Here is a 12,547-nt window from a genome sequence, read left to right as displayed (position 1 = left end):
CACTTACTGAAGTGGTAAGACAAGAGTTGTGGGCTGAGCCTTCGGCCTGCGTTTGGCAGACACTCCCATCTGATTAGCGGACCGCTTTAGTGACTGTTGATTCAGAAGGCCAGATGCTAGACCTGCGTGGTACTGCAACTGTGGAGAAAAGCAAAACAAAAGAGGAAGAAAAACAGCTTTTAGTAAAAGCAGGACAAAGGGTATTAAACTATCAGTACTTAATAATCTCATCCCTTTAGAACATTTTAAGTAATTTCAAATACAGCTGCTAACATTCCACCCCCAGGAATTTCTCCATAAGAAGACACTGTGACAAATAAGAAAGAGAGGCCCCAGCCCCATGTGTCGGAGGTGGTGAGTTCAAACCCAGCCCCAGCTAAAAACTGCAAAAAAATAAAACAAAAACAAAAACAAACAAAAAAAAAGGTTGTTAATCATAGCATTACATGATGATGAAAAACTGGAAAGAATCAGAACATTACACACAATCTGAGAGACTGGTTAAAATATGGAAAGAACTTCACCATAATCATTTCACTGAATTAAAAAATAAAAAACAGGTTACACTGTAAACAAAAAAGCACTTGAAAAGATGCTGTCTAAAATGTAAACAAACAAAAAAAAAAAAAAATGTTTTTTGGAGACAGAGCCTCAAGCTGTCGCCCTGGGTGGAGTGCTGTGGCATCACAGCTCACAGCAACCTCCAACGCCTGGGCAAAAGTGATTCTCTTGACTCAGCCTCCCAAGTAGCTGGGAGGCTATTTTTTGGTTGTAGTTGTCATTGTTGTTTGAAAGGCTCAGGCTGGATTCGAACTCGCCAGCTCTAGTGTGTGTGGCTGGCACCCTAGCCACTGAGCTGCAGGCACCAAGCTGGTAATTTTTACTTTCCTCTTTACTTTTCACTACTATTCACATATGCTCTGCATAAATGGTAAAGCCATCATTTTTAATAAGAAGATTTAAGGGTTTCTCTTAGAGGCAAAGTTAGTTCTGAGAACTCCTGCCACTGTTGTGTCCAACTTGTAATAAAAACCACAGAACTCACAGCTTACTGTGGTGAGCCATGACCACAAGCCAACTTACCAGACACAGATTTGCACACGCTATGAGTCAGCATTCAGAATCACTGGGCTACCATTTTCATTGGTGAAGGTAAGTATCAATCCTAAGAACAAGCTCATGAATTTATCTTAAAACAAGGTAAACAAATGGATATAGGCTCACTAAAGGGAACAGGGTGAAGAGATTGATCTCACCTCCATGTACATGCACCTGGAACAATGTATTGGGGTAAGAAAGCAGCATCCTTTAAATGGGTTCAGTGCTAGCATCCTTTGCTTTATTTCTAGACAAACTGCTGAGCTCCAAGGTTACTTAGAACAGATTTTTTTTCTTTTGAGACAGAGTTCTGCTCTACTGCCCAGGCTAAAGTACCACGGCATCAGTCTAACTCAAAGCAACCTGAAACCCCTGCATTTCAAATGATTCTCCTGCCTCAGCCTCCCAAGTAGCTGAGACTACAGATGCCTGCTTTGACACCTGGCTCGTTTTTCTATTTTTAGTAGAGGCAGAGTCTGGCTCTTGCTCAGGTTGCTCTCAAACTCCTGAGGCTCAAGCAATCCTCTTGCCTCAGCCTCCCAGAGCACTGGGATTACAGATATGAGCTACCCATGCCCGGCCAGGACAGACCATTGTATTTAGGTGAGGTCATTTATTTTGAGTATAGATCTATACTTCCATTTCTCTTGTTGGGAAAGAAATAATACTGCCTAGTTCTATGGCTCGATGCCTGTAGCTGAAGCAGCTAAGGTGCCAGCCACATACACCAGAGCTGGTGGGTTAGAATCCAGCCGGGCCTGCCAAATAATAATGACAACTACAACCAAAAAAAAAAAAAAAAAATAGCCAGGCATTGTGGCAGGCACCTTTAGTCCCAGCTACTTGGGAGGCTGAGGCAAGAGAATCGCTTTAGCCCAGGAGTTGGAGGTTGCGGTGAGCTGTGACGCCACGTACTCTACCCAGGGCGACAGCTTGAGACTCTGTCTCAGAAAAACAAAGAAACAAAAAAAAACTGCATAGTTCTAAACTAAACAGGACTTTTCAAAAGTCCACTTCATTGAGCTATAATTTACCCAAAATATAAAGCACACATTTTAAGTGTACAGTTTGATGAGTTTTGACAAATGTATATATCTGTGTAACCACCAACTCAGTCAAGATACAAAAATTTCCATCACTGCAGAAAGCTCCTTTGTGCCCTAATGCAGTCAATCCCCCTAACTCCTACCATCAGGAAATTTGGATTTAAAATATAAGTCATCATTCTCACTCCTTGCCAAATGAAGTTTATATCTAATTTGACATGTGATAATGACTTTTACCTTCTTTTTCTAATCCTGTACATATGTACTTTGGATAAGAGTTGTCATCAATTTCCCTATAATAAAATTATCCTTGAAAGGTATTCCAATTTTGAACAGATGTAAATAAAACATTCAAATGTAAAAATGCCAAGCTAAGAATCTGGATTGAGATCATTTATAACATCCGATATGTTTCTTCATCTCTTCTCAAATTAAGCAGGTCTTTTAAACATTTATTTATAATAAACTAAACATACAAATAGTCATTCATTCTAAAGCTTTGAATCAGTTTCTTCTCAAAATGTTCTTTCAAGCCATATTTTCTTTGCTGAGTCAGCTACATTACAGCTCATGGTAATTAAACTGGTGACCACCATTAAAAGGGGCTGGGCCCTGAATGGAAAGGGTAATAATGTCCTGAAAAATGAATGGCCTCACCTAAAGCCATCAGGCTACACAAATAGAGAGTGAAGAAAATAAAACCAACTGAAATGATCTGCCCCTGAAAAATGGCTATAAAAATGAAGATATCCAGTGACCCAATAAGACTGAAATGTCTGTGTTTAGAGCATCCATATTGCTTTTTAACAGGCTTTTATGATTTACTTGGTCGATTTTATATAGGAGCCTCATGGCTCCCGACACAAGACAAAGAAAGATACATCACATTCATAATACAAATGGAGCTCTTCTCAGGTTGGAAAAGGGGGGCATAATTTGGTTCTAACAACTCATCTCAGACCAATAAATTTTGCTCAAATTTGTTTTTTTTTTCCTACAGATTCTTAAATGGGAAATCAATGGCAGCAAGGGACAGTACAAGTTTGAAAGACAATGTTTCAAAATGTCAGCTACTTGGGTTTCGATCTTCCCCACCAGAATCTGCAATGAGTGCAATATGCATGGGGCTTTATGGAATAACAGGGAAGGACAGCTTGGCAAAGGCCCCCTCCTGGCTCAAGGAATCGTCTCTTCTTTTGGCTCTCTTTCCCTGGGTTTTATTAGGGCCCATGCAAGCTCAGCCATTCCAGCCCTGCTGACTCTCCGACTGGAGAGTCCTGCTAACTACGCAGTGTGGAAGAGGGATTTTTATCCACCTGGCATCATTCAACATTTGGTGAAAGAAACCAAAACAGCAGAAATGCATGCTAACTGCTCTTTTAAGGGGTCCCTTTGAAACCTGTATACATCTCGGATGCTCTCAATACACAGTGTGCCTGCCTCTAAGAGCATGTGTAGATGGGAGGACAACTCTTCCCTCCAAACAAAATCTGCCCTTATGATGATTAAGCAACATTTGTTAACCATACATACGTACCCCAATTTCCAGGAACATGCCTCTACCTGTCAAGATCTATAAGGAGCCCATTAAATATTTACTGAACCACCTTTATAAATAATGGGAGAAAAGGTCAAAGTTAATAAAACTGATAGGCAGCCCCTGTCCAACTGGATTTATACATTATTTAAGCACCAAATACTCCATTTCATGAAACACAGTTTAGATCTAAAAAGACTCTTGGAAAATGTTCAGTTAGCCAATGGTTCTAAAACACTAAGAAAAGAGTTCAGAGTAAATCTACAAATTAACATTAGAAACATATCACTCCCCAAAATACTGCTGTAAGTTTTCAATTACAGGTTCTGTAATATCTTCTATAAAAATATTTCATTAAACATACTTCTCTCCAAAAGTCTGTGGCATGGAAACAACTCTACTTCAAAAGGTAACTTATCGAAGTTCTGGTGTGATTTTTCTAAGATCATTTGTCCACCAACTGGCGGGAATAAAATGAAAAAGGGAAAAAATAAAACAATCTATTCTTTTAACTTCTACATCCTTCCAGTGTGGGTAATGGGAGTGTTTAACATGGCGAGTGGGGAAGGAGGGGTCTTTATTTAGCATGAAGTGACTTCACGGGAACAGCCATTTCAGTGCATTAGTGTTCTCTGGATTTCGGAGAATACTTCTCTCTCTTACAAATTTGCTATCTATTAATTTCTATCTTCTATAAATAATTAGGATTTTTCTATCAGTTCTCAACCCAAAGCCCTTTCTCTGAAAAGAATACCTACTAATTAGCTCTATACCTGAGAAAATCTCAACAATTCATAAGCATCTGGGGAAAGACCAATTAGAATTAGGGAAACCAGCCGGGCACAGTAACTCGTGCCTATAATCCCAGCACTTTGGGAGGCCAAGGCGAGAAGACTGCTTGAGGCCAGGAGTTGGACACCAGCCTGAGCAACACAGTGAGACTCTATTTCTACCATGCTTTACTAAATAGTTTTAAAAGCAAAGTTGTCTCTTAAAATCTAATACTGAACATGCAAGAAGATCTAAATGTTGTCAGGTAGGGTCCTGGTAAATTTTAATAAGTATCCTTGTTGGAAAAGTGCTCCTGGGCTTTGCTACTAATAAGAGGCCATGTGATCTTATGTATCTCACTTACATTCTCTCTTAGTAGTTACCAAACTCTAAAGTTTTATCCCTTCTGTTTCTAAAGGAGTTAGAAGGGTATTTGATGTAAAGTACTATAATAGCCCTACATTATTAATACAATAGGCTTAACAAACAATTTTTCATTGGATAACCTAGGTCTTTTTTTAATCTTCTTTTAAAAAGTCCCACTGGCTGGGTACAGTGGCACATGCCTATAAACCTAGCACATTGAGAGGCCGAGGCAAGAGATTACTTAAGAATAGGAGCTGGAGATCAGCCTGGGCAACACAGCAAGACCCTGTCTCAAAAAAAAAATTTTTTTTTTTTTTTTAAGAAAAATTAGCCAGGCACAGCGGCATACTCCTATAGCCCCAGTTGCTTGAGAGGCCTAGGCAAGAGGATCTCTTGAGCGCCAAAGTTTTAGGTTCTAGTGAGCTATGATGACACCATGGCATTCTAGCCTGGACAACAAAACAATGCTCTATCTTTAAAAAAAAAAAAAAACAAGGTCCAAACTATTGAGGTGAAAATTCAACTAACTTTAATATGCTTCAAAATACAGATAATGACATATACTGGAAGGAAATGATAAAAACAATTCAAATGCAGTTTCTGGCTTAAATTTTGGGTTCAGAAAATACTGAGCAATAATCAATAATCCCCCTGGCTAGTTCTCTACTTGCTTGTCTTCCACGTCATTCTGAATGCTTTTACTTGCTCTAAAATAGATAAAGGGAATGTATTGTGATAGACCAAAGTTTAAGAAGTAAACATAAGGAAATTCATTAAACGAATCATGTTCAATACACTAATTCAGCCAGTGGTGTGGCTGAACTAATTCACCAATTCAGTTAGACCCAGTACTTAGAAGCTAGATGCTGGGACCTCCCTGGGATCCATGCTGCTGCATCAGCACATGCAGCATTAGTCTGTCCGTGCCACGTGTCCTGAACCCCACTTTAAGAAAATCTGACATTCGGGCGGTGCCTGTGGCTCAGTCAGTAAGGCGCCGGCCCCGTATACCAAGGGTGACGGGTTCAAACCCGGCCCCGGCCAAACTGCAACCAAAAAATAGCCGGGCATTGTGGGGGGCGCCTGTAGTCCCAGCTACTCGGGAGGCTGAGGCAAGAGAATCGCTTAAGCCCAGGAGTTGGAGGTTGCCGTGAGCTGGGTGATGCCATGGCACTCTACTGAGGGCCATAAAGGTGAGACCCTATCTCTACAAAAAAAAAAAAAAAAAGAAAAGAAAATCTAACATTCAAAAAGCTCAAGACTATGAACCAATCATGACTTGATTATTTCCACTATGAAAATCATTACTTCTTCAGGATTTACGTTAAGGGTAAAGGAGAAAAAAAAAAAAAAGAGCTCTCCTAATCTTAAGGTACGATTTACTTTATTTTAAAAATCAGTCATGGGTGGGCACAGTGGCTCACGCCTGTAATCCCAGCACTCTGGGAGGCCGAACTCATGCCTGAGCTCATGAGTACGAGAACAGGCTGAGCCAGAGCAAGACCTCGTCTCTAAAAAAAAATAGCCAGGCGCCTGTAGTCCCAGCTACTTGGAAGGCTAAGGCAAGAGAATTGCTTAAGCTCAAGAGTTTGAGGTTGCTATAAACTATGATGCCACGACACCCTACTGAGGGTAACAAAATGAGACTGTCTCAAAAAAAATAAATAAATAAATAATCAGTTTACATATATGTAATTATATATATTTCAAAGAATGCCAGGAAAACACATAGGTACTTCCAATAACTCAACCTTATGGACAAAGAATGGGATAGAATTGACTTATAACGAATTCTGGCCAGCTTAGCCCACAGGGCCCACCATATGGTGAGAAGGGATCAGGAGGTTGGGAGAGAGCCCCACCATTGCCTCTGCCAGTCATTATAGGCCAGTTTGCCCTCTCCAAGTACACAGCTCCTATCAGTGTGGGTTTGGGCACCTGGGAAAGACAGCCTTGTATTATTTCTTAGTCTAGAAGTGAAGCTGCCACTCAGGGAGACTTACCTTAAGGGTGCAGACTTTGCTATTGATTATTCTATATTCCCTACAATGACCAGGATAGTGTAGGACTGCATATAGGTGATGTTAATGAATTTGTCTCCAGACAAGCAGACTGGCAAATTAGTAAGAGTGCCATGGCCTGCCTTGGTACTGTAGCCAAATTAGAAAACAGCCTGACTTCATCCAATGGTCCTCTTATGGTGGACCTTTTATGAAAGCAAACACACTGCATTTCAAGTGCCCACTATCATGATAGAGCTGTGAAGATGATCTTTTTTCCCTCTGATTCCAATTCCCCCAAAAGTGGGTATGTCTATAGGCGTGAATTCAGGAAAAGGCATCCACAGGGATTATACTCCCATCACTTCAAATCATAGAATTCTGCCATCAGAGAAGAGCCTCAGAGATGCCAACTCCCACCCCTACCTCCACCTCCAGCCTTACAAAGGTCCTGACCTAAGGTAACACATCTCATAAGAGGGTGGCAGGCTATACAGGGTTCACTTTATGTATCTTTTTCCTGCGGGAACAAATGTACAATTGCCTAATGGGTTTTTATAAGTTTTCTTGTCTGTAAGAATCCACATATATAACCTGTATGTGCTGAAGAATTCTCTTTGAGAGAATTTTACATCATTGCAACCAGAAGGACATCAATGCCCTGTCTTCTACAGATCACCGACCCAAAGGGCCACAGTCAGCTGGCACAATGCACTGGGCCCTACACTCTAAAGCCCAGAGCTACAATCTAAGGACATAGGCCACTTGGATCGATCCACACCCACAGAGCTCGGACGCAGAAATGCGGGGGCATTGGTAGGGAGGGTGCTGATTTGAGATTCTTATTTAGTTGTATTTCCTCAAACCCTTAAGCTTTCCACTAGAACTAAGATCTGTGTTAAACTAGGAATGCTATGTCACAACTTGGAGTTGCAAAGACCTCTGCCCCTTATTATTGAAATACGTTTTGTCTCCAGCTAATGAGAAAGAACCATGTATAATGATAGCATTCTGGTTCTTCCTTAGCAAAAAACAAGCAAGCCTGCCTGGTATTATTTGTGTCGAGGAAAACAGCTATTGAAAAATAACACAAATCTAATAGTTTTGCTTGAATTTTAATCTAGACATCAGATAATGATATTAGCCTCTGTCTTCCTGTTATCTCTTAATGCTTCTTTCGAACAGCCAATACCTTTTTTAAAAACCTTTAGATTTTAGATTTGAGTTTTTATGGGTAAATAATCTTTTTACTTGCTCAAAACAGCATTAATAAACCATAAGAACGAAGCCTCCAATTTATTTGCCTATTTGTTCTCTACTGGGAAGCAAAGTTTCAGGTCCTTCAATTACTATGAAAGCAGGACACCAAATCAAGGCTGTGCTTCTGCTCAACTGTGGCATTATTTATATGCTAAATGCCATTTGGGTTTCCTTTTTTTCCTCCATAATAATTGTCAAATGTCCAAACTTCAAAAGCTATCAAAGAAGTGAACAGAGAGGATGACAGCAGCCTTTTTCTTTCTTAAATATCTGTAATATTTAGGGTCGGTTAGAATTGAAACTTCCCAGAATTCACACCTTTATTAATAGGCCTTTCTCCACCACTGCTCCTATTTACACTACAGCTGTACACATGTTATCATACCTCAAAGATGCCAATCAGCTAGAAAAGACTGATCACTCATATATCTGACAGATTCACTAACAAAGCAAACTGTGGATGTGGCTAAAATGGGGGAAGCAAACACCATAGGGAGTATTTGTAAAAGAAGAGAGAAAGATCACTCAAGAAAGGGGGAAAGATGCACAGCTAACAGTAAAAGAAGAGAAAAGACAGACAACAGTACGCAAGAATTGGTACTTCCCTGCCTCTGGGTAAAGGCCTTTCCTTTCACACCAGGTTCTCAGCCCATTTGCATTTACATGGTCTCAGAGAGCAATGCACAGGGTCAGAAAAAGTCACTCAGTATGGGCTGAATGTTCCAGACCCCACTAAATTCCTCTGTTGAAGACCTAATCCCCACTGTGATATTATTTGAAGGTGGGGCCTTTGGGAGATAATTAGGTTTAGATGAGGTCATGAGCGTGAAGCCATCATGATGAGATTAATGCCCTCGTAGGGAGAGGAAGAAGCAGGGGCGCTCTCTCCTTACACCACACAGGGACGTAGCAAGAAGGTGGCAATCTACAAAGCAGGAAGAGGGCCCTGACTAGACACCAGCTCTGCTGGCACCTTGATCTTGGATTTCCTGGCCTCCTGAACTGTGAGAATTAAACGTTCGTTGTTTAAGCCGCCCAGTCTATGGTATTGTTTTATGGCCTAAACTAAAATACATGGCCACTTAAGAGGAGGCAGGCAAAGCACATAATAGGATCAAGAAGAAAGTTGACAATGACAGCACCACAGCAGACTGCCGAAAGGTGGTGGCAATCAGTGAGCATATGACCCCCTGAAAAGGGACAACACAGTAGGCTATTTGGTTCATGTCCTGAATTCCATGTCAGATGGGCCACTGTGTTCTCATCACCAAGCTTGAAGCATCCCAGAATAATTACCTATTTATGCACTATACTTCTGTACCCAAGAAAAACAGAATGTGTATTCGAGCTTTTCATTATCGACCAAAGACAGAAAGGAAAGCCTTATTTCCTGCTACAGAAAAGAATGACCCAGCCCAGAATTACCTTTCTACTCTCACCAGAAATGCTGAATATTATTTTTTAAGTGCATACTTAAAGCCTGAATCAAAAGTCTACCAAGTAAGGCTAGAAACATATCTAAGGTCCCTTCTAACAATGGAATTCTATATTTTAAACATTTCTCTATAAAAATGCAGCTAGAGTTTGACTTCCCAGTATAAAAAAAATAAAAATGGTGAAACTTAAATATACTTATGAAATGCGATCATTTACTAGTCACCAAAGTTTCCAATTAAGGCAGTTAGTGGGGTGGGAGTTGGGAAAGGGCCTCCTGCGACGTCTCGTGTCTGCTATTAGCTGACATCTAATGCGATGCTAGAGCCCAAACACATACTGAACATTTACCGACATACAACGCTCTGTTTTTCTTTCAAACATTCATAGGTGAGGCTTGGGGGAAGGACCAAGTATTCCTATATAATAAATCTGTCCTTGGACATTTTTCCCCCCAAAAGAGAAGTTTTTCAATTAAGAAGTGAGTATAATGAGAACCATGGACATTTCTTAATTCTGGGCACTGAATTCTAAGCATTAGTCACTCATTTGCCAAGTTATCACTAGTCAATAAACTGGTAGACATGATTTTTAAAAAAATTATCAATCTGATAATGACAGAATGATTAGGTTATTATAAGCTCTCCTTGGAATAGCAAAATGAGTTCCCTAATCAGTAGAGACTTAGGTGGAGAACGCATCTAGCTCTTCTTTCTTCCAAGCGCCACATTCATCACCATCAGAGGCAGCCCCGTTAGCTTTCTCTGCTTCTCTCCACAAACCAACAGTCTGCTGCAGAAGCAGGCTCCAAACCAGGGGTTTGCTTAGCCTTCCCTCACCCCTTGCTTACCAGGGGTAGGAAGCTGGGAAGAAGGAAAGGCAGTGGAGAAAAAACTCAGAAGGAAGACTACGGAAAACAGGGAGCCATATAATCACAGGCTGGGAAAGATACAATACAACAATGATGCCAGAAAAATGGAAAATAACAGGAGTAGAAGTGAGGAGGCAGCTGCTTAGTTTGGAGGCATACAAGAATAGGAGTCAGGAAAGGGAAAATGCATTCAGGAAGGACTCTTGCTCATTCATCAATTTTAAAAACTGCATTATCCCTTGAGGAATAGGGCTGGTGGCTCAGGACCACTAGAAGGCAATCGCTTTCCTTTGCACTTTGCCATGAAGCAGCAAAGGTTACGAGGCAGTGTGGCCCAAGGGGTAGAAGATAGAGCTCTGTCATCAACCAGCCCTGAGTTCAAACCCCAGCTCATCAGGAGTGATTCTGGGTGTTTCTTTTTACCTTCTGAGTGATGCTTATCACCTAAGGACAGAGATATTTTTATGGTTACTGAGCACACTCCCTAAGGCAGGCTCTAAAAGCACCTTTTCCCTATCTCCCAACAACCCTGTGGAGGAGGTACCATCAGCCTCCTTTTATGGATGAAGAACGGTTGATGCTGGAATTAAGTGATATAATGTGTTCTAAAGCCTTCAGCACACTGCAATCAAGCAAAGAAAAGAGCTGTTGTTGTGATTTTCAGAAGTGACCATGCCCAGAAACCTACCTCCTCCAATGCTAGAAGTAACTGAATGTTCACAAAATTGATTAGAATAATCACTTGGGGGGGGGGGAGTCTCACACTGTTAACCTGAGCTAGAGCACAGTGGCGTCATCATAGCTCACTGCAACCTCCAACTCCTGGTTCAAGTGATCCTCCAGCCTCAGCCTCCTAAATAGCTGGGAATATAGATACCTGACACTATGCCCAGCTAATTTTTAAAATTTTTCTATTTTTGTAGAGACAGGATCTTGCTATGTTGATCAGGCTGGTCTCAAACTCCTGAGCGTAAGTGATCCTCCCACCTCAACTTGCCCAAAGTATTAGGAGCCACCAGGCCCAACCAGAATAATCAATTTGTTACCCAAAGTGTGTCAGATGTTAAATTGATAAGTATAAAAATGGGGAAAAAAGAAAAAATACACCCACTGTGTTGTTCTAAGTGAATAGCTGTAGTTAGAGGGAAACTTCAAATTCTTCTCGTACACCCGAGGAAGACAATCTATCATAAGATGATACCTCTCGGCCAATTCTGAGTAAAACTCTCAAAAAAAAAAAAAAAAAAAAAAAACCCAAAGGACAACTGTATGAGGCTTGCAGAAACACAATAAGCACGCTAAATGAAAGGCAATCCAGAGGATCAGTTGGGAAAATCCTTTTAATAGACTGTGGAGATTGTTCTTTTTAATCTACACACAACCTAAATGCCCAGAAAATTGGCTCAAGCTTGATGTATTGAACAATCAAGTTAAGGAGTATTTCTTATGCATCTAACAAAGAACTCAGAATGGGAAGATTAAAGTCTCTCTGTTTAAGTTCCGATGTGACTGTCTATACAGAAGTACGAGAAAGGCAGAAGCAAGTGTCAGCCTGTGTGTTAGGGTCTTCCCTCATGACAAATACAGGACTACGGTTTTCTTCCTCTTGGAAGGAAAAGAAGCTAAAGTCACACGCATTAACAGTGGGTGTATTTTTGGTCTAAAACAAACAACGGACCAGAGTGAATTTTCTACTGACTAACATGACCTAAGCAGAGAAAGACGTCTATTCTTGATCTAATTAAGAATATGGGTTTGTGGTTGACTATCTGGATATAAATCAGAAGCCTTCTACTGAACCAACTGTGTAAACTTGGGTAAGTTATTCGACTCTCTCCCAGTACTGGGGATAACAATGCTACTTAATACTACTTGATCACTCTAGGATCAATCTGGGGTTCTGTTGGACAAGATCACACTCAGTTTCCTGGAGTTAGTGAAGGTTAAGTACATGAAACGCACTGACCAAAGTGGCTGGCCCTAAGTACACAATCCAAAAATGTTACCATGGCTATTACTAACAGGCTGAGGTTGTTGAGCCATTAACAATTAGACTGAATCTTAGTAGTGATTAAGCCAGTAACTAGGACTTGCTTCTGACAGAAAAAGATCTTAGAGGAGATAGACGAGTCAAAATTGGTCTGTTCCTAGTGACTTCTTACCA

General features: G+C 40.7%; 1 protein-coding gene across 4 annotated transcripts in view; it reads right to left on the bottom strand.

Annotated features, from left to right (window-relative positions):
* The window catches only part of MED27 (mediator complex subunit 27), a 225,568-nt gene that overhangs the window by 143,519 nt on the left and 69,502 nt on the right, over nt 1-12,547 (bottom strand). For all 4 annotated transcript variants that reach the window (XR_008373858.1, XM_053559137.1, XM_053559138.1 and 1 more), the window contains exon 3: nt 8-138. Coding sequence is in view for 3 of the 4 variants with exons in the window: in XM_053559137.1 (XP_053415112.1) it covers nt 8-138 (131 nt within the window). In the remaining variant the exon portion in view is untranslated. The remainder of the gene's footprint in view (nt 1-7; nt 139-12,547) is intronic.

This window comes from Nycticebus coucang, chromosome 2, assembly GCF_027406575.1.
Source record: "Nycticebus coucang isolate mNycCou1 chromosome 2, mNycCou1.pri, whole genome shotgun sequence".
Taxonomy (NCBI): domain Eukaryota; kingdom Metazoa; phylum Chordata; class Mammalia; order Primates; family Lorisidae; genus Nycticebus; species Nycticebus coucang.
This window is presented reverse-complemented; position numbering and strand designations above follow the sequence as displayed.